The sequence below is a fragment of the Eulemur rufifrons genome, chromosome 11 (assembly GCF_041146395.1).
Source record: "Eulemur rufifrons isolate Redbay chromosome 11, OSU_ERuf_1, whole genome shotgun sequence".
In the NCBI taxonomy this organism is placed as follows: Eukaryota; Metazoa; Chordata; class Mammalia; order Primates; family Lemuridae; genus Eulemur; species Eulemur rufifrons.
Genome location: NC_090993.1, coordinates 4,309,075 through 4,332,474, shown reverse-complemented (window position 1 = coordinate 4,332,474; position 23,400 = coordinate 4,309,075). Strand labels below are relative to the sequence as shown.

At 41.0% G+C, this 23,400-nt stretch overlaps 1 protein-coding gene across 1 annotated transcript in view; it reads left to right on the top strand.

Moving 5' to 3' along the window:
• The first annotated feature begins 16,342 nt into the window (after positions 1-16,342).
• The window catches only part of EFCAB2 (EF-hand calcium binding domain 2), a 37,053-nt gene continuing 29,995 nt past the window's right edge, over positions 16,343-23,400 (top strand). Inside the window, exon 1 of the mRNA XM_069484639.1 lies at positions 16,343-16,550. Within this exon, the coding sequence (XP_069340740.1) occupies positions 16,526-16,550 (25 nt within the window). The 5' untranslated portion in view covers positions 16,343-16,525. The remainder of the gene's footprint in view (positions 16,551-23,400) is intronic.

Genomic DNA, 23,400 nt, shown 5'->3' with positions numbered 1-23,400 from the left:
AGCTAAAATTTTTATAGAATCTGGGATTCCTGTGATGCTGGACTCTTGAAATATCTCAAAGCATAGTCTGGGCACCTATTTTTAAACCTTCAAAGGCAGGTCATTCAACCCCTACAGAAGAAAGGAAAGAAAGCAAAAGAATAGGTACACCCAGAAGTTCTGAAAGGATGAAAATGCCCTTTAATACATTTAATTTAAAAGTAGGTATCTACAGGCCACTAGGAATATTGTTAGTCTTTTCTTGCTGACAGAGGGGCCATCTGTTTTTGAAACCCTATATAAGATGTGCATGCATTTGCAACACTTCCAAGCAAGGTAAGGTCCCCATTTCCTGTGGAAAGTAGGGCCGATATGGAAGGCAACCTATGACATCATTCATTTTTCTGTACCGCAAAGCTGGAAGACCAATTCGCTAAGGGATGTCTGGTTGAGCTGTTGGGTCATGGAAGCTTTATTATTATGCAAAGTATGTACATATCTTTTGTTCTCAGTGTATCCCTCACAGTGTCTAATGTGATATTATGTAGTGAGATTTCAATTTACATTAAGCATCTAGACATTGAACGTCTATCTTGTGCCAAGCACAGTGTTAAGCACTGGAATATCAAACTTAGTAAGATCTATTCCCCAGCCTAAATGTACTCATATCTATTAGGGAAAGCAGCCCTGATAATAACCAACTATAATGCAGTACAATGTGTGTTTATTAGAGATACGCACAGCCTGCCACCTAAATCCAGTTATGGGAAGGATTACTTTATTTCATCTATTCTTTTTTTTTTTGAGACAGAGTGTTGCTTTGTTGCCCTGGCTAGAGTGAGTGCCGTGGCGTCAGCCTAGCTCACAGCAACCTCAAACTCCTGGGCTTAAGCGATCCTACTGCCTCAGCCTCCCGAGTAGCTGGTACTACAGGCATGCGCCACCATGCCTGGCTAATTTTTTCTGCATATATATTTTTAGCTGTCCATATAATTTCTTTCTATTTTTTTAGTAGAGACGGGGTCTCGCTCTTGCTCAGGCTGGTCTCAAACTCCTGACCTTGAGCTATCCACCCGCCTCGGCCTCCCAGAGTGCTAGGATTACAGGCGTGAGCCACCGCGCCCGGCCTATTTCATCTATTCTTTTTTTTTTTTTTTTGAGACAGAGTCTCACTCTGTTGCCCAGGCTAGAGTGAGTGCCGTGGCGTCAGCCTAGCTCACAGCAACCTCAAACTCCTGAGCTCAAGCGATCCTCCTGTCTCAGCCTCCCGAGTAGCTGGGACTACAGGCATGCACCACCATGCCCGGCTAATTTTTTCTCTATATATTTTTTAGCTGTCCATATAATTTCTTTCTATTTTTAGTAGAGATGGGGTCTCGCTCTTGCTCAGGCTGGTCTCGAACTCCTGAGCTCAAACGATCCGCCCACCTCGGCCTCCCAGAGTGCTAGGATTACAGGCGTGAGCCACCGCGCCCGGCCTCATCTATTCTTAAATGCACATGAATGTCTCTGAAATCAGAATGCATCTTACAATAGATGGTGTCTCATAATTATTATTGGCATGTTTTTTCCGTAATATTGCATAAAATAATGGTGCATCTTACAATCAATGATATTTCAATTAAACATGTTGAGTGTATATCAAGGTCACACACATAATAGGGGAGATTCATAAAGAGATTCTTGAGGCTTGGTCTCTGAAGAATGAGCAGGATTTTTGCTAGGTGAAAAAGTAACGTGCTATGGTGGAATCCATTGCCTAGACCCCTATAACCTAAATCCTAACCTCAGAGACTCTGGGCTGTTTTTTGCTGAACAGTGGGAGTGTTGTGAAGACAAATAACAGCTAAGACTTATTTTGTGTATACTGCATGTCTGGCAATGTATTAACTCATTTAACCTTAAAAATAACGCTGGGAAAAATATGCCCTTATTATCCCCATTTTAAAGATGAGGAACCTATAGAGGTTAAATTGTCCATGGTTTCATAGCAAATAAGTTGGTGAATTAAAACGTGGGAGTTTAGCTAGAGCTCTTAATCACTGACATGAACTTTCTAAAATGAGTATTTACAGGAAAGCCTCTCTTTATGAATTGCAATGCATTGCACAAAGGTTACTTATTATTTTATGCAAGGAAGAAGGCATTTCAGGTTAAGGGGACAGGATGAGAAAAGCCACAAGAATTTAAAGCATTAAGGAATTTCTTTTCACTAAAGATTTTGAGGGGGAGGAAGGGTTGAGGCAGGAAGCTAGAAAGTTATATTGATGCCAGATTACAAAATGCAGTATAAAGCATTTGGGATTTCAGACTTCATCTATAGGTCATAGAGAACTGTTAAGCATTGTTGAACTGGGAAGTGACTTGGTCATGCCTGTGATTTAGAAAGATGACGGACAGCAGTGGGGAAGATGGAACAAAACTACAGGCAGGGTGACCACAGGTGTTATAATCTGACTGAGATACGTGCAGAAGTTATAAGTAGTAATTCAAGCTGCAGATGGAGAGGGGGGTGAGATAACCTCTGAGGATTCTTCACATCCTGTGAGTCTATGGTCCAGTACCATCCTGTAACTATAATCTCTTTTCCATATGCCATTCAGGTTCTCAAAGATAACTATTGTGCTTCCCCAAATTAGTTTTCTCTACACTAAAATTCGTAGTTCCGTCAACTATTCTTTATGCATCACGTATTAATTCCACCCATCAGCCTGGTCACTTTCCTATGGATTCTGCACTAGTCGTTGTTCCTGTTAGCACATGGAGCCCAGAGTTTGAAACATGTGCCAGATGGAGTCTAACTATTGCAGAGCAAATATGAGGACTACCTGCCCTTATTTTGTTCCCTAATTGTCTTATTAATTTCATTCAGTAGCTATAGCATATTATTGGCCTCATATTGAGGTTCTTATCCACTAAAATACAAAGCTGGCTTTCCTTCTCCTTCCCTCCCTCCTTCCCTTCTTTTCTCTTTTTCTTCCTTCTTTTCACACTTCAAGCCTTAATGCCCATATTTTCTCATAAATTGATTATGGAAGCTTATGTTTAGGATTTAACATTCATCCCTGTTAAATTTCATTGCTTTAGACTTGGCCTATCATATTTGCCTATTATAATTTTTTAATCTTAAATTTCTTGTTTGCTATAATTATTGTGGCTTGAAACTTTGTGACAGCTAGAAGATACGATCAGCACAATACAAATATCCTTATTCATTCATTCATGTATTCAATAGGTATTTATAAATCCTGCCATATTATGGTCGCTGCTCTGGTCCCAAGCATTAATAAAACGGTGACCAGCACAGGGCCAAGAACAGAGCCCTATTGCACTTACTCCCGGAAATACTTTGGCTGCTAATCAACACTTTGGAGAATGTGGTTATTGTTTCCATTATCACTTCACCTGAATCTATTTTCACCTAGCATCCTTGACTCCATTTTGTTTAGGAATGTGTCTTCAGGCTTTTGGCACATGCCTTGATAAAATGAGACCCGCATTGTCAAGCATCCCACCTTTTTCTAGACTAGGAGATTCCGTGTTTCAGATATCACTGTGGGCCGTGGCGTGGGTCACTCGAGTTGGGTGTGTGTCCCAGCTCTGCTCGGATTGCTCTGAGCCTCTGGCTTCAGAACAACCTTCCTTATTCTCAGAGCTTCAGTTCCCTCCTCTGCAAGAGGGCAGCAAACCCAAGCTTGCAAGGTTGTTATAAGGATTAGATCTAATTATATTTAACTTATTCAGTACATGCTACTTTTTGAATTTGCACATGAAAAAATATTGGGAAGAGTAGGATTTCCAGTTAGGGGAACTTAGATATTTTTTCAAATCCTATATAAATTCATGAGAGTTTTACTTCCGGGATTGACAACTCAGAGAAAAAGTATATGCAAAAATGATTATCAAATAATTTTTCAAATATTTTATTATTTTTAACTTCAATGAAACTAGTTTTCTACTTATTTAAAATACACAATATGGTCATTGTAGTTATTTCCTTCATAATCTGTAGTGCAATTTACTGTCATTATTGTATTAATATGCAATAGAAGATTTTCCCAAGGCTCAGAGAAAATGAGCAGATTTTATTTTCTCTGGGCTTCATATGTAAAATAAGGACTTTGTGTAGGATTCCAGAATGATTATATGCTATGCCATTTTTCTAGTTATTTTAAAAGGAAGGTAACCAGACACTACTCAAAGAATTTAAATATTTGCATGTGGTTTTTAAAAAGTAGAGAGAAAAAACCCTGATAGCTGTATCTAGAGGGGACTGTTAGATAAGTGTGGGCAAGGGAGGGAGACTGTCTTTTCACTATATAGCCTTTGTACCTTTTGAGTCTTGTATTATGTGCATATATTACTGATTCAAAAAATAGTTAATCCTTTTTAAGTAGTGGAAAAAGAATTTTAAATAACACTATCCTTTTCACTGAGAGCTTCTTTTTATAAAATCTCAAAGCCTTGAATACAAAGAAGGCAAACTAGATTCCCTGAGCAGTCCCATTCAAGGTTGATAGTATATGAGTTAAACCAGTTAAATGAACCACATGAAAATAGATTTACTTCATAACAATTTCTAAACTCTGCCTGCTGGGCATTCAAATGAAAACTAAATTGTTTCTACAAAGGTGTCCAACTCATTGCAAAAACTTTACTGAGAACAGCAAATTTTTAAACACGAACACTTTTAAAGTACAATCAACTGGATAGTAAGCTAGATGTAGACATTAAAATATAAAAATCTACTTTTAAAAATATTCTGGGCAACTGTGTAACTTTTGTGATTGTATATTTGATTGTTGTTAACAAAATTATATCATATGAACAATCAACAATTAACATAAATCCTGGCTGCCTATTTAAGGCAAATAAAACAAGATTGTGCACAAGACAGAGATATTAAAAGTAACCATTTCTGAGGACTTCTTAGATTATTTAGTCTTATGATATAAAACAAGAGTCCTTCAGTTTGTAAAATTTCATGCAAATACTTATTTAGAAAATGCTTAAGTCTTGAGCTATTACACGACATCACAGCAATTTTCATTGTCTCAGCAGCTGCTATGGAGCAGACACTAACACAGAGATTGTATTAGGTGATTTGGGAAATGCCAGAAAACTTAAAGCCAAAATCTTTGCCTTGAGGAGTGAATAAATACCCGAGCAGACAATAACTGCTTGAGAAAGTCCATAAGAACCTGCAAAGTACCAGAACCAGAGATTTGAATTACTTTCTGCAAATATTTCTTAAGTATAGTGAATAGACACGGATTATCAGCAGACACTTAATGGAAAACGACTTAATGATTTTTTTCACTTTGCTCACATACCCAGAAGAAAATGGTTTTTTCTTGTAGTATCCATATAAAACAATTTTCTTTTATGAGATTTGATGCTAAGCAAACATAGTTGGGCCCCCCGCCCCACACACAACTTACCTGGGCCGGGGTGCGGTGGCTCACGCCTGTAATCCTAGCACTCTGGGAGGCCGAGGCGGGTGGATCGCTTGAGGTCAGGAGTTAGAGACCAGCCTAAGCAAGAGCGAGACCCCCGTCTCTACTAAAAATAGAAAGAAAATATCTGGCCAACTAAAAATATATATAGAAAAAATTAGCCGGGCATGGTGGCGCATGCCTGTAGTCCCAGCTACTCGGGAGGCTGAGGCAGGAGGATCGCTTGAGCCCAGGAGTTTGAGGTTGCTGTGAGCTAGGCTGACGCCACGGCACTCACTTTAGCGTGGGCAACAGAGTGAGACTCTGTCTCAAAAAAAAAAACAACAACAAAAACCAACTTACCTGTTGTAATGCTATATAATACCTCCTTTCTGAAGTTCCTGACACAATAGTGAGTGCTCAGCAAATATCAGACCTCTTCCTCCTTCCTCACCAACTGCAGGAACCAAGGTTTCCTAACCCCTGCCCTGAAACTGAAGAAACTGTATCAGTGTCTCCCAATGTGACAGTTCAGTAGCAGACATTAGAGAAGGCCATACTTAAAGAGCCACTTGAGTAGGAGGTGGACCAAATCTGTTCTTTATTTTGGCATTCAGGGAAAACTCAAAGTCATAAGGCATAATAACCTCAGACCACCCAGAAAAGCTCCCTGGGCCCTTGATCCAGAAAGCAACCAGTTGGTCTCCCAAGCATTGCAAGGATTCTGCCATCATCACAAGTGGTTTTAACCCAGGTCCAGCTGGATATAGATGTAAGAGCCGAGGACTTCCCCTGCAGGTGTATGCGGAGGTGCTTCTTTATAAGCTGTGTTGAGATTAAACAGCAACACACCTGTTCAAAGCTAATATTCTGTTAAACAACAACCAGAGATCACTCATGAGTGTCCAGCAGATGTCTGAGGACTCCCAGGGGCAAAAGGCCCCAACTGAAAGGCCTGGCAGTTGTTCAAATGCCACATTGGGTTACTGCAGCAGCTTCCAGCCACTCACATGGAAGCAGCCCGAGTCAGAGCATTCTAGGAGCAGTGAAGTGATCCTTTAACTAACATGCATCTTCCAGACTCTTTGGAAAAATTTTTTTTTTCCAGGACATGAAAAAACTCAGAATAATAAAAAATAACAGTAACTACCTTTTACTGTGGGCATCTTGCACCAGACACTGTACAAGTGCCTAATATGCTACATCAACTAACTTAATATTTCTTCATAACAATCTGCAAGGAGGTATTATTGTTGTCATTTTGCAAATGAAAAAACTGAGACTCAGAGAGGTTAGGTAATTTGCTCAAGTTCACATAGCGAACAAGTGGCAAACAAAGGATTTGAATTGAGGACTGATTGACATGAATACCCATGATCTTTGCACTCAGCACAACAGCTTTATCTGTAGGGTGATAATGTGCTTGGTAAGGCAAGAAATCTTTACTGACACAGGATTTTTTTGAGAATTAACTAAGAAAACACACATAAGCACACGGCCTGTTGCAGTAGGAACTCAGCAAATATTTATTTTTTTAAATCATTATTTTACATCCTGGAACATGTGCAGTAGAGTGGGACGGGCACACAGTGGTTTTCTACAGTGTTTTTAGTGGGTTCTAGGGACAACTATTATATATTTAAAAATAGCAACACTCACATGGTTCCATAGTAAATCAGTTGGCCAAGTTAAAAATAGATTCTAAACATAGCAAGAGCAGAAACCCAATCTAAGATACCAAGTCATGGAAAGCAATGACAGTGGTTGCAACAGAAAAAGAAGAGCGTTCATAAACTGATCGTGCATTTGGATAAAATTATCCACCTCCATTTCAGGTTCACTCTATTCCTTCTCTACAGCAGAAAACACACATAGGCATGTATCCAGGCACGTAGGTATGCAAATAAACAAACTGAGATGACATATTCCTATTTGTCTGCAATAACATCATTTACAAACCTATTAATTTTGAGGCTTTGGTACTTATTAACACATAGTAGATACACTACAACAATATGCAGTTCCTTAAAGTCTTTAGGTGGAATATTTGGGGTGCAGATGAACACATGGCTAGACAGGTGGATAACTAGAAAGGATGGGGGACCCAGCTACATTCATAACTACTCCCTCTGTGCTCTGTAAACATACAGTGGCAGCCTTAGAAAGTTGGGTGAACACTCTGTCATTTGAAACCCCCAGTATGCAAGATAAAAACTCCACTCACGGTGCCAAGGACACTTTCCCCAGAGTCACAAGTGGTTCTCAGGAGAAGGCGTGGAGCTGAGGTTCTCCTTTCGTCTCCTACTTTTAAAATGCTGTTTGGAGCACACATTTACTTTTCTCTCAGTTGCCAGGGTGCTTCAGCTGTGGGCAGGATTATTTAGGGAGGAAGCCACGAGATGTGTATCCTTAAATCACATAATCTAATTCCATGTACATCAAGAAGGGAATGACAGATGAGTGTGTACTGTAACTTGAAGTAATGCCATATCACAACGAACAAACCTTTCCATAAAAATACAAATAGGAAAGCACATACATTTGAGGAATAAATTTTTTGGGTACCATATAAAGAATGTTTTAAAAAAAACTACAGTGCTCACTTCAGTAGCACATATTGTTCCATATAAAATTGGAATGAAGCTGGGTGTGGTGGCTCATGCCTGTAATCCTAGCACTTTGGGGGGCCAAGGTGGGAAGATTGCTTGAGGCTAGGAGTTTGAGACCAGCCTGGGCAACATACCAAGACCCTATCTCTACAAAAAAAAAGAAAAAAAAAGAAAGAAAGAAAAAAGATGGCCAGGTACAGTAGCTCATGCCTGTAATCCCAGCACTTTGGGAGGCTAAGGAGGGAGGATCTCTTGAGCCCAAGAGTTTGAGACTGCAGTGAGCTGTGATGATGCCACTGCACTTGAGCACAGGCAACAGAGTGAGATCCTGTCTCACATAAATAAATAAAATTTAAAAATAAATTAGCCGGACGTGGTGGTGTAAAAACAAATGTGGTTGGGCGTGTGGCTCATGCCTGTAATCCCAGCCATTTGGGAGGCCATGGTGGGAGGATCACTTGAGGCCAGGAGCTTGAAACCAGCCTGAGCAACATAGGGAGACTCTATCTCTTAAAAAAAATTATAAAATAAAAGAATGTGGTTACACTAATGCAAGATGTTAATAATAGGGGAAACTGGGAGGTGCTGAAAGGAGGTATATGGGAATTCTACTTGCTTAATCTTTCTGTAAACATAAAACTTCTCTAAAAAATAAAGTCCAATAGTAAAAACAAAGAAAGGTATTGAGACATAGTACTGTTTAAAAATTGCATTATATCTATCTGAGATCTCTCTCATTCACTCTATTTTAGCCATAGTGTTTTGCTAGGGGTTATTAAGAAGCATTAAAGGCCAGGACAGCTCAAGGTTGGAAAGTTTGGCACATTTATGATTTTGTGCAGAGATGAGATTACAAGAGACTTGGAGGGCGTATAGGTGTATAAGCCCTGGATAGGAAATAAAATTTGTCTTTAACATTATCAAGATAATGATTCTATTTTACATATTTTGATCTTCAAATTCTATTAGAGCCTCAAATTCTATTTGATCCTCAAATTCTGTCACTTATTAGGTAAGTGATAATTATGGAAAAGATCACAGTTATCATCCTAAGCTTTCAAAGCATAAATATCAAGTGGTAAAAATATTATACCCATTTTAAAGAAATGAAGGTATATAGGTCTAACATTCCTAAATGATGCCAAAGCAAAAATAGAAATAAAATCCAGGATTCTAGAGTCTTGGCTTTGCAATCATGCTGTTCATTGTTAAAGTGATCATTTAAAAAAATAACTAATATGAAGTAGGACACGGTCATGGTATTTTGGGCACTCACATTTTAAAGAGAAGGGCATTAGGAAGAATATATATGAGCCTTAATTCTGTATAGGCATAGTTATTTATGATTCAGTGAAGGTTTGGTCCTTATTGTCATTGATTTTAAAAGTATTTATTAAATTTTGGGTTGCACCTTTTTTTAAAAATTGTATTGCCCTGATCATACAACAACATGAAAAACATTGTATGATCAAGATAAATACGATAACTAGTCCTAAATTTAGTCTGAAATAAGCCATAACTAGTACTAAGTTTCTAGTTAATATTCTACTTAGTTAAAGGCCTATGAATTCAAAGGCCTTCAGACCCACTTAAGGCACTGAAATAAAACAACCTAGTGAAAAAAACTAGTCAAATTGCTTAAATCCCTTGCTCTTTACAAATGAGGTATAACTCACCACATGTCTTCTGGGAAAGATACCATTTGTCTATTTTAGTGACATACCTCTATGGAGTTCTGGATTGCCAGTTTTGGTTTTTTCACAAATTGTTGATACAAACCATTGCTGGCCCTGCCGTGGCCACGGTGAGGGTACAGTAGACATTGTATGCCATTTGAAGGACAAGGCAGCTTTGGTGGGTGAGTATTTCAGTTTGTGGGTCTTTGATTTGGCAAACTTTGGGACAAAAAGGGATGGTTGACAAAAACCAAAACAAAACACAAACCGCTAGCTTAAAACTACCAGCTCTAAAAGTATCTCAGCAAACACAGAGCCGCTATCCTGTTTGTGTTTGTCCTGTTGTACCTAACAGACTGCCCGGCACTTAGTAGGTGCACCATAAAAATTTCCTGAATGCTGAGTGGTTCTTCTAAGAATGGAGACAGAGGCTGAAATGAACAAGAGCCTCCCAGGAGTTTGTGGCTGCCTTGCTTTTATTACTTGGTGAGGAAGGATTACAAATATGTAAGGAGAAATGAGAAGGACTAGAGAATTAGGTAAACCCTTCACCAGTTTACCGGTTTTGCATTGGCTTCCTCCCCACCCCCATGCCCCGAGCACAACTCACTTTTCCCTTCCCATCCAAGCCTTCCTAAAAATAACTTCTTTTTCTAACCTCTCCCTCCTGTCACCACTATTCATTTCCAATCTCACACCTTCCCCTACTTCCTTGAAAATATAGCTGACCTGAAAAAAAAATAAAGGCAGCGGGGGTGGGAGGTGGGAGAATATAAAGAAAAGCCCAGGAAAACCTTGAAGATTTTTCACCTTTGTATGTTTTTATTGCTCAGTGACACGCTCTGTTGGCGATGGGGTTGCAGAGTCTTGTTCTAGAGCAGTGACTCGGTAATGTGGAGCTTTATCAAGGAGTTAGCTGCCAATTCACAAGAATGTTTAGTCTCAACTGTTTGTTATTCTTAGGCGTTTTATTAAGTGGAAGTGGCCATGATCACAGGCCAGGCCTACACAGTCGAGGTCAGGCACAGCATTGAGTCATTTTCTGATCAATTTAGAAGCTGAAAATGGTATTGGAATCGTCTATAATATAAAATATAGTCCAATTTCACTTTTTAGTATCTATCTGCTTATTGATTATATACAGTAATTTAAAAATGCATATACTGAATACATGTCTCTATAACTATTTATTTATTCATCCCCGGGCTATGTTTACTTTGTCCTGTAAGAGCTCCGTGGTCCACCATTCATCTGTGTGAACTCTGGGAAGGAAAATTAATCACGGAGGAGACACACGTGCCACATGCTAGGCACCCTCCCTTATCATCTCAGAGAGAGTCAGGAACTTTCTGAATCAGGGACCAGGTCTGCAAAAATTTTCTAAGAGTCCATAACCTTTATAACATTTCTATTTGCTAATTTTATTATTCCAACTCTTTCTCCATAGATCAGCAGTAAAACTCTTCAGATTTTAAAAATGCCTACCTGGTTGCCTTCAAGGGTAGCAGAGAAAGTGGGTGCTAGGAAGGGAGTGATCCAGCCCCCTTCTCAGCACCCCTCGTCATCCCATTGGATGGTCAATGCCTCCTTCTAGAGGGTAGAGAGCAGGCCAAGTCTCTGGGCCTTGATATAGGGAGAAAAAGTAAAACCCAGTAAGGTTCTGTGGGAGAATCTCAGGAGAGGCTTTTGGAGCTGAGCAATAGAGGGGTTTCTCCTCTCAGACAAGCAATTTTAGGATCTTAACTCTTGGTTTCCTCATCTTTAACATGAGAATGTTAGTATATTTCTTTTAGGGCTATTGCGATGATTGTGTGAGATAATCCATGTAAAATGCTTGGCATATTTCCTAGAACATAGTAAATGCTCCAAATATTACCACTATTGGTCCTAGAGTCATTAGAGGGTCACCTGGACATAGTCCAGAGAAATTAAATCAGGCTGCAAGTCAAGGGAGAACCACAGATGACCTCCATGTCCAAAATGGTGACTCATGTCTTTATCTCCATCTTCCAGATGGGGAAACTGAAGTTACAGAGAAGAAGTAACACGTCCAAAGTCATATAGCTAATGACTAGTGGACTGAGAGTCAACCCTGAGTCTCTTCACCTCCTAAGATCATTTACTTGTTCTTCCGTACAGCATCATCTCCTGATGTAAATGTTAACATAAATGAAACCTAATTTCCAAGATTTATTTTTGGAGCTGGAACCAACAAAACATGCTAAAGTCAATTAACAGCATAATTTTACACTTCTCTTGTATTTTCCATTTGAGGGGGAAGAGGTGGGGTGAGCAATCATGAACATTTACTGAATCGTTGGATCAGCTGCCATCCTTCACCTAGGAGGTCTTATTTTTAATGAATCAAGAACAGAGACTTAGGCCGGGCGCGGTGGCTCACGCCTGTAATCCTAGCACTCTGGGAGGCCGAGGCGGGAGGATCGCTCAAGGTCAGGAGTTCGAGACCAGCCTGAGCAAGAGCGAGACCCCATCTCTACTAAAAATAGAAAGAAATTATATGGACAGCTAAAAATATATATAAAAAAAAATTAGCCGGACATGGTGGTGCATGCCTGTGGTCCCAGCTACTTGGGAGGCTGAGGCAGGAGGATCGCTTGAGCCCAGGTGTTTGAGGTTGCTGTGAGCTAGGCTGATGCTACGGCACTCTAGCCTGGGCAACAGAGTGAGACTCTGTCTCAAAAAAAAAAAAAAAATAAAAAGAACAGAGACTTAGCAAAAGTTGCTCAGCAATGAGTGTCCCTGAAAAGTGCTGCTGAGGACAGGAAGTGTTTAATGAATCAAATAGCGACTTGCTGTGTCAATGTGTGTTTTAAAGAGAAACAGAAAGAAACATGTGCTTTTGAGAGAAATAGGGCTGGGGTGTGATTTTTCCAAACGCTTTAAGAGCTGTGGTTTCATGTAAGAGTCACTTGCAAGCTGCCCACGAGTGCTGCTGTCTGGCGTCCTGCAACGGGTCTCCCTGGACAGCCCGAAGGAGCTCTGGCATTCAACATGCTCTTGCCCAGGGCCAAGAATTTAACACAATTCTCCCTTCCGACTCAGAGGCCTGAGACCACAAACTGCAGAAAGGCGGGAAGGAAAGAGAAGTGAGAAGGCAGGAGGGTAAGTTTCGCCTCCTCTCCTGCCATCCAAGAGCCAGCATCTGGCCGGGCATTTAGTTTAACTCTTTGTCAGACAAGCCATTATCTGGTTTCTTTAAAGCCTCTAAGAGTCTCTGCCAGATGCTTTGGTTGATGTTTTGAAGTAGTGAAAAAGAAAAAAAAAAAAAAAAAAAAGGTAAAGAGGGAGGTGACTAATTCTGCAGAGAATTTTTGCCCTTAACATTCTTTGATAAACATTCAGGTTACTGCAAGGGTCTAACGATGATATGTTATAGTTAGAAGGAAGCAGTAAAGCACAGTGACTGCAATCAGAACTATGCTAGAGTCCTAGCCAGTTCTCTTGCTGGCTGGGAGACCTTAGCAAGCCATTTGTGTGAAGATGTTTTTTTCATCTGTAAAACAGGAATACTAGTATCAACCTCATAAGGCTTAAAAGAGATAATGTATACAAAGTACCTCATGTAGCTTAATAAAGAAGAGCTATTTTATTATCACAACTGTAATGAAAGCATATCCCTTATTCTGCTGTATTCTAATAAGGTTTTCCTTTTAAGATCACAGGGTCAGGCCACTCATCTACGGGAGGAGTGGTGTCTTCCTGGAAGGGCTGGACATTCTGTGTTGATCACCCAGGGAAAGGATGTACCCTCAGGAAATGAATTAGACCAGAGAAGTAACTGCCTCCCTCTCACTGTCCTGAGTCAAGAGATTGAGGAATCTAGCTACACCTCAAGGCCTCTCCTACTTGGTAAGGTTTAAAAATGACAAGGTGGAAACCACAAACAGAAGATGATAAACTATGTCATTGGCCCTAAGTTTGCTAAATATCCATGACTGGGATCAAAAATAATTTTCTGATTCTGAATTTTTGAAAATCACTGTGAGATTCGTAAGCGACAAAATGCCTTAGCAGCATACGATATTACAGGTTACTCAAGCTATAGCTCAGAAACAAAATATATTCTAAGGAAAAAAAATGGTTGTAGTTAGTTTGCTAGGGTCCAAAGCAAGCTAACAATATTTAAAAAGAGTTAAAGTGCAACGTAATAATCAGCAGTCAAGTTGCCACAACCAAAGAGAATTGAAAGTCAAGTCAGATAGCATAATGCAGATGATTCACTCATTGGTATCATGGGCCTCTATTTTGTTATTTGGATAATCATTTTCACCTTGTGGAAAGTTTTCCAGGATAATTATACACATTTATGTCTAATCAGTGAATTAGGCAGTTGAAAAGTATGAATAAGCACCTAGTATGTGCCCCAATTAGGCTAGGTACTATAGGTGTAGAAAAAAGAGTATATCAAAGTGAAGGCTCCTACCTATCCTCAAACCAAGGGTAGGTGGGTGCGTTAATTAACGTGTTAAATATTTTTTTTCTTTTACTCACTCAAACCTAGAGAAACACTACCTAGAGTAGTGGTTTAAATGTGCTGTAGTAGTTCAGAGAAATAGAGATTAATGTGGTTTGAAATAATTTAAGTAATAGAAAGCTTTGCTGAATAAAGTTAGTAAAAAAATAAATAAATAAAAATATGGGGGAGGTTCCAGAGAAATCTGTTCAATTCTTAAAATAATAATTCAGTTTTTATTTATAAATGTTTATGTAAGAATTTCATGTTATTAGCATGAACTACTGATACTTTTATTGACATGAAAATATAATGTAAAAGGAAAATGTCTTGCTTGCAATAAATCTGAATATGGGTCTTTTAAAAAGTGTCATCAGGAAGACTAACCTCTTGTCTTAGCTTTTTTCATTTTTTTCATGTCCCTGGAGTCATATTAATTTTTAAGATATATATTATTTCAGACAGAAAAATTTTTCTAGGCACTGGGAATATATGGATGAAGAAAGCAGATCTTAATAAAATGAAGTCCTTAAAGCTTGGCAGGTGGAAACAAGTAAATGAACAAAGTCTTTGCCAATCAATAGAGAGGCTGTAAGAGTTATGGGGCCACAGAAGAAGAGGCCGAGAGGGAAAGCTTCAGGGTTTCCTGCAGGACAACCAGGAGGGGACAAATGTGTGTCTGTGGGAGGGTCAACGTTGGGACAAGGAGAGAGGAGGGAAAGGCATTCCAGAAAAAGGAAACTGAACAGTATATGAAAAGCCATAGTGAGTGAATAGTAAGTCTGAGAGCAGAGGTTTCCTACACTTATTTCAAAGTCCTTCATTATCTATACGGAGAGGGGAGGTCTGTAAAAAGAAGTAACTAGACCATATTGACTATGAAATTTAGATGAATGCTAATGATTACTTTTCTGTTATCTTTGGGTGTTAAGATTCACTGTACGCAATGTATTCATTTTATATAAGTAGCTATCTTCTAACATGAGTCATTTTGTGAGAGTTCAGTTGTTTACATTATTTCAAATAGAATGCTGGACACATCACCAAATAAACTTCTATATAAAGAATACTTTTTTTTTTTTAATAAAGAGGAATATGTAGTCACTTTGCTTTAGGGTCTCCTGAGAGATTATAGTACCATAATTAATAAAAGCAGCATTAAAAACACTGCTAATAAAGTCATTAAAGACTAATACCTTGTGTTTCGAAAGCCTCTTAAAATTTAGTTGACAGTTTATAAATTGCTTTCACATAACATCAAGTCGTTTCATTAGTACACATGGGCACTAAAATGTCATTTAAGATTAGTTTTAAAAACACTCGTTTGAACCACATTAGGCATTAGTCAAAGCTCTTCAAAAAGAAAATATTCCAGTACAGTAAACTTGTCCTTAAAATAAAACAAAAATTTAACATCATACTATAGCTGCAGTTTCAGGAATGGATTTAAAACTTGCAATGCAACTTTGGCGGGAGGTCACGTCAAATCTCACAACGAAGAACATTTTAATATACATAAAACTGAGCACAACGTGGACACGTTTTTGTTGCTATGAGAACCTTTTATTTGGTATTAGAAATTTCAGCCTTGACGACGCAATGTTTGCGCCTATTTGGCACATGTTTTTCTCCGGCTAGTCCTCCCCTTTAGTAATAATAGTCGAGTGGCTCTGGTTTCCTCTTGCACCCGGCCTAGTTTTTCCGTTTTAACTGCAGTTGTCCTGGGCGGTGCTGTCGCTTTCTCCGGGGGAGGGCGGCGAGGGCTGGCCGGGAGCAAAGCGGGAGGGGAGGGCAGGGCAGGGCCGGGGCGGGCGCCGCCTCTCTGCCGCAGCCCGGGCCGCTGCCCCGCGCGAGGCGGGCTGCGACGGGGACCGGGAAGGGGCCGGCTCCATCCCCCACCCGGGAGCTGAGCTCTTCTCGTAGCTCCCCGGCTGCTTTTAAAAAATCTGCAGTTTAAAACAAAAATCCAGCAACGCCACGTCGTACAAACAGGATGGGGGGGGGGGTGAGGGCTGCGTGTGTGCTGTCCCCAGATGGATCAGAAATACGGGAAAGGAGGGGCTGGGAACCCGACTATTTTAGTGATTCTCCCAGGCCCCGAGAAATCCCGGCTCCGGCCTCGGTTCCGGGGGGAAAGGGCCGGCAGCGGCGGCAGGAGGGGGCAGGACGCGGCGGGAAGCGGGGACGGGGCGCGCGCTCGGAGCCTCCCCCCGCACCCCCAGGGGTCTTCCTCCCTGGGATTCCGAGCAGCCCCCTCCTCCAGGCCAGGCCGCTCGCTGGGGCCCGAGCGGGCGAGGACGCGCGAGCGAGGTTAACGTTAGGCATCTCCCGGGCGACGGGCGCCGCAGCAAGATGGCGGAAGAGAGAGCGAGGGAAGGTGAGGCAGGAGCGCCCGCCCCGCCGCCCGCCGCGACCCCAGCTGCGCCGGGGAAGCGCCGGGTGGGCCGGGTCGCCCTCCATCTTGAGCCCCCGCCGCAGGGGGAGGGTTGGCCGAGGCGGGGCCCACCCCGCAGGGGAGGCCGCCCTGTCCCCCGTCCCCGCAGCCCCGCCTCTCTCTCCCCGCCCCCTCCCCCCGCATCCTCCTCCCCGCGTCGGCTCCCGCTCGGGCTGCGGCGGAGGCGCCGGCAGGGGGGGCTGATAATGGCGTCCTTGTTCTGGGTCCCAGGGGAGTGGCCGCCGCCCACACACCCTCGCCCGGGGGCTGGGTGCCGCCGGCGCCACGCGGGCAGCTGTCCAGGCTGTGGGCCCCGGGGGGCGGCCGGGGTGAGGACGAGTTCTGGCCGCCAGAGTCTGGCGGGTCTTCTCCGGTCGCGCCCAAGCCCCGCCCGGGCCCACCCTGACGGCGTCGGCGGCCACCATTTTGCCTCAGTGGGGACGCGGGAGGACGGCCTTGAGGTCGCCGTCGCTCCCCCCGCGCCTCTCAGGCCTCCGAAATTCCTGCGCGGCTGCCGTCCCGCGCCCCACAGTCTGTCTGGTGTCTTGTCTTTATTATTAAAAATTTTTAATAAAGACAAAAAGGCAAAAACCGGGAGGAGACGTGTCGAACCGCCGTGCGCCGGCGAGGCCTCTCCCTTGGTCCCCGCGGGTCGCCGCCCGCAGAGGGGGGACTGCGCTGCGAGGCTTAAGGTCGCCGGATCCGAAGGACTGAATTGTTGCCGGCGCGGAGATGCGAAAACCTGATTATCCACTTTTATTTACGTACGATTTAAAACCCGATCCGGGGTTACCATCCGCTCAGTTACTCAAAAATAAGTGTTTGTGTTTGGTAATTGGCACAGTCCCCGCAAAAACAAAACAAGCCATGAAACAGTAAAGGTGAACATCTTAGAAAGAAAAATAATATTCCTCCTTTGTTTTCTTTCTGGAGTGCTCAAAACACCCTACGAGCATACCTTTTTTCTCAGCATGGGACAAAGTGTAGTCAGGTTAACAGCTAATATTTACGAGGGAAGAAAACAACTCTGAGATGTTTAGTCACTCATTAAGGTGATAGGAAAATCAGTGGGGAAACACATGAAACTGCGCCAGCTATCTGCCTACTGATAACAGAAATACTATTTTAACATAGTAATACTCACCTGAGAAGCCAGTATTATTTTACAGGTGTTACCTTTACTGAGATACCTTTATAATTTTTTGGTGCTATTTTAAAAGTAGAAGGCACCTACTAAGAAAAGATTAATTTTAAAACTTCCCCAGAAAACTGTGACTTTTATTAAATTCATATTTATTTACAAGAAAAAGGAAAATCATTAGGAGATTAACAATTATGCACTTAAAAAAAAAAGATTTGGTTAGGTCAACGTGCGAAAAAATGCACTGGAGTTTGGTGCAAACACAATCTCTTTATTTTTTTAAAAAGTAGATTGAGAGCTTTCCTGATTTTTCAGCTTCTGAAAAATACTTTTCAATTTAAAATACGTTAGTTCAGGGGAAGGTACAGTTGTGTCTGTAATCGAAGAAGTACTGACTGTTAGAAGCTGGATGGCATTCATTCAGTTGACGTATATTTAATGCCTGTCATATGGACGGTATTCTGTTTAGAACTTTGGAAGCTCCAAAGATGGAAAAGACATTGTCTTTGCTCCCAAGAAAGGCGAGATCAGTAAGAGAAATAAGACCTAGACAAATGGGAGGGAACAGTTAACTGGGCTGAGAAGCCTTTGTGCCAGGCATTGTGCTAGATGTGTTACAGACCCTTGTGGTCTGTGGACAGCAGCCTGAACATCACTGGGGGCTTATCAGAAGGGAATCTCAGATCCTGCCCTACTGAATCAGAGAGTCCTCATTTTGACATATCTGTCAGTGATCCTTATGTACATTAAAGTTTGAGGATGTTACGTGGTATATCTTATTTATTTTTAACAGTTTTATGAATTAACTATAAATGAAGTTTAAAGGGCATGATGAAATTAAAGGTGTTTAGTCAGAGGATAAATTAAATACTTTGGTGATAAGATTTTTGTGTGGACATCTTCCATTTCTGTATTTGATTCTTAGCTCTGAAGTTTCACAAATTACATCTAAGCGTTAATCAGAATTGATCAATACCTGGGTGCAGTGGCTTCACACCTGTAATCCCATCACTCTGAGAGGCTGAGGAGGGAGGATCACTTGAGGTCAGGAGTTTGAGACCAGCCTGAGCAAGAGTGAGATGCCATCTCGGCATCTCTACAAAAAAAAAAAAAAAAAAAAAAAGGATTTAAGTTTTGAGATTCACTCAAGCTAACTATAAAATCATGAAAGACTGATGTACAAACCTGAATGATTTATTAATTTAAATAGGAGTATGTTGATACATTGACTAGAAAGCTGATTTTGGCAATGTAATATACTGTTTTCTGAGTATTAAGCTTTGGGGGAATATTAATTTATATTTCAGAAGTTGCTTTTTAAGCATGGAGTCACACAGAAGAAAAGATAGTTTTGAAGACTATGTCCATTACTCTGTAAAGTCCAAAAGGGCAGGGACCATTTCTGATCTGCTATACCGAGTGTCTTGCAAAGTGTTTAGCACATGGTACTAAATAAATATTTGTCAAATTCAGAACATTTTGAATTAATCAAAGACAGTTTATGTTTTAACCAAAGCATTTCTAGCTATTTCCCCAAAATCTATTCTATACCTAAAAGTACACAAAACTAGTTTTAGGTCTTTTTTTCCCTTTACAGGTAAATTATATGTTTCTATTTCATCTGGCACAACAAAACATTTTTTCACAATGCCAAGGTATTGACTGGCATGTCTTTAAAAAACAATAACTACAAAAATCTCTTTGTATGAATACACATATGTTTTAAATAGTTCATCTTAACACTAAGTTGTAAAGAAGGGATAAGTTTCTGGGTAGCCATCATATCCAGCTTCTCTCTAACATTTAGGGATTAACTTTGATACGAATATTGGTAAGAAAAATTAACTAAATCTATTAGAGGGGCCATCATACTCTGTTTACAAAACTTTTCCATAAGATTATGTACATTGAAGTTGTTACTTGTAGCATTTTTGTGCTTAGAGCCATCCAGGCTGGAGTGTAGTGGCATGATCATAGCTCACTGCAGTGTGAGCCACCGCACTGGGACCGAATAAAGTTGTTTTTAAAGATCACTTAATTTTTTTTTTTTTTAACTGAAAGAAGAATGCTTGAAATGGGATAGGAAAAATTATTTTGGGGGTTTTATCATTTCTCCAAAGTTTCCTCACCCAGAACATTTTTTGGTTTTTTTTCTTTCTTTTCCGTTTTGTTTGTTTAAATGGAAAATCGATGCAGTTATTGACTCTTTAGATCCTTAAATCTTATTGTTTCTGTCTCCTAGAAGATTTTATATAGGACTGGGAAGATCTTCTTTTGTAATTAGAATCACATCTAGGAAACAAACTGCTTAGGTATAAAATTCTAACTTTTGGCAGGCAAATGAGCTTTGGAAAGTATGTCAACTTTTTTAGTAAACTGCAGATATTCAAAGCCACTCTAGGATTTACTATTTTTGTTTCTATTAAAATATTCTTTGGTACTTTGCATGCATTGTTTTGTTTGGGGAGACAGTGGTTGAGCTCTGTCCCCAAGGCTGGAGTGCAATGGCACCATCATAGTACACTGCAACCACGAACTTCTCAAACTCCTCTGCTCAAGTGAGCATCTGACCTCACCCTCCCGAGTAGCTAGGACTTCAGGTATGTGCCACCACACCCAGCAGTTTTTTTTTTAGAGACGGGGTCTCACATGTTGCCCAGGGTGGTCTCAAACTCCTGTGCTCAAGCGATCCTTCCACCTCCCAAAGTGCTGAAATTACAGGCATGAGCTACTGTACCTGGCATGGTATTATAATATTATTAATATCCCACACTCCCACTTCTTCAACCCTGCAAACATAAGTCTATCAAAATGTTGGTTAAGCCAATTACCTTATTATTACTATTTAAATCTTGTTCACTGTTGTGAACTGAGTAATGCATTCTCATTATAATCCCTCTCTTATACTATTAATATTTAATTTCTCATTTGCTCAATTTCTCATGTCATTATTACTATTTCTTTTCACACTTTCAAACTGAATTGCAAAACCTCCTGCATACGATTTTCTACGTGGTCAAACACAGCGAGTAGTCTACCTATAGGTGTCCTTTTTCCCTGGGCACTGTTCCCCGCCCCCCCCACTGGATCCTTCTGGCCCCGGTTCCTTTCTGGACTGGCACTCTGGGTACAGCTGCTGTCCTGAGGCTCCTTTCGCCTCTCTCCTGTGACAGATGCCTTTTTACCTGACTCTGACATCCTACTCTTTCTTGGGTTACTCTCTCATTTTGGTGGAGGATGGTCTCTAGTGGCTCCAGAGTAAGGGTGGCCAGGAAGTGAAAATGTCTTTATTCTACTCTCTCATTTGATTAATAGTTTGGTGAGGTAGAGAACTCTAGGTTGAAAAATCCTTTTTCCTTGAAATATTCAAGCCTTGCTCCATTGTCTGCCAGTTTCCAATGCTGTTCTTGGGAATTCCACTGCCATTCTGATTCCAGAATCTTTATATGTGAGACTTAGTTTTTCCTTCTATAGTAACTTTCAGCATTTTCTCTTTATCTCTGGTGTTCTGAGATATTATGAAAATATGACTTCGTATAGATCTTCTTTTCATTCATTTTGCTGGGTTGGCCCTTTGAATACAGAGGCCTGCCTTCCTATTCTGGGAATTTTTTTTCTATTGCCCAGATATTTTTTTAATTTTTTTGTAGAGGTCTTGCTATGTTGCTCAGGTTGGTCTTGAACTCCTGGCCTCAAGAGGTCCTCCTACCTTGACCTCCCAAAGATCTGGTATTAGAGGCATGAGCCCGGCTTGGGGCATTTATTTTTATTTATTTATTTGTTATTTATTTATTTATTTATTTTGAATAAAGGCATTCATTTCATGGTCAACCTGTTCTTCACTTACAATGAGTGTTAAAACAGGATATAATAATAGGTTATCTCAGTGATATTATACAAATACAACTGTTAACCTCAGTAGAAACAGAAACAGAGAACAAAAACATGTCCCCTAACAGAATAATCCTAGCACTCTGGGAGGGTGAGGCAGGAGGATCTCTGGAACCCAAGAGTTTGAGGTTACAGTGAGTTATGATGACACCACTGCACTCTCGTCTGGGTGACAGAGCGAGACTCTGTCTCAAAAAAAAAAAAAAAAAAAAAATCCTAAAATGGCACTACCATTTCAACATGGTGATTGGGCACACGTGTTTGTTTTTACTCTTCCTGAAACCCTCCTAAAATGACAGTAAAGAAGGGATGAAAAAGGAATAGACATACAGGTACAAAGAGAATAGGAGAGGAGATAATAGTGGTTTGTAAAAAGACATGAAGAGAGAACATGCGGCCGGGCTCGGTAGCTCACGCCTGTAATCCTAGCACTCTGGGAGGCAGGTGGATCGCTCGAGGTCAGGAGTTTGAGACCAGCCTGAGCAAGAGCGAGACCCCGTCTCTACTAAAAAAAAATTAGAAAGAAATTATCTGGCCAACTAAAATATATATAGAAAAAAAATTAGCCAGGCATGGGGGCGCATGCCTGTAGTCCCAGCTACACGGGAGGCTGAGGCAGGAGGATCACTTAAGCCCAGGAGTTTGAGGTTGCTGTGAGCTAGGCTGACACCACGGCACTCTAGCCCGGACAAGAGTGAGACTCCGTCTCAAAAAAAAAAAAAAAGAATCCATTTTTCATCACATGTAACAATATGATGTAGAAATGGTTCGCCTTTATGTCGTGATAGCAAAGAAAGGCAAGCTTGGAGACGATTTCTGTTCCGATGCTCGTTTAATTCATGCGGAACCCATCTATCCAGCTTCTTTATCTTGCTGATTTGTTTCAAATGGTCCAATATTGTTGGAATAGTAATGTCAAACTTTGCTGCTAATTTGTGCATGGGTTGAGATAGATTCTCTTTCACTACAGCTTTCAGCTCATCATTATTCACCTTGGTCTCAGGTCGCTCCCGTGGCTCACTTTCAAGATTAAAATCACCAGAATGGAACTTTTTTTTTTTTGGAGACAGAGTCTCGCTCTCTTGCCCGGGCTAGAGTGAGTGCCGTGGCGTCAGCCTAGCTCACAGCAACCTCAAACTCCTGAGCTCAAGGGATCCTCCTGTCTCAGCCTCCCGAGTAGTTGGGACTACAGGCATGCACCACCATGCCCGGCTAATTTTTTTCTATATATATTTTTAGCTGTCCATATAATTTCTTTCTATTTTTAGTAGAGATGGGGTCTTGCTCTTGCTCAGGCTGGTCTCTAACTCCTGACCTCGAGTGATCCACCCGCCTCGGCCTCCCAGAGTGCTAGGATTACAGGCGTGAGCCACCGCGCCCAGCCAGAACGGAACTTCTTAAACAATCATCCTGCAGTGCGTTCATTAGCCACATCCTCCCAAAACACTTCGTTGATACTTGGAGCTGTCTGCGCTGCATTGTTTCCACGACAGGACTCATATTCGAAAATAACACGAATTTTTGACTTATCCATGGTTTCACAAAAATTGCTCTCAAAAAATTTTGAAAGATAATCACAAGCCAAATCGTGCTTTTGAAAGAATGAGGATGTACCTTCACAATAAAAATAAAAGTATCAAAGTGAAATGTCAGAGATATCAGCTGTCTTAGTATATAAGGAAATCGGACATTTCATACCTAATAACCTGATAAATGGATAGACTAGGGGCAACTAACGCAGCAGAACCAAAGAAAATACAT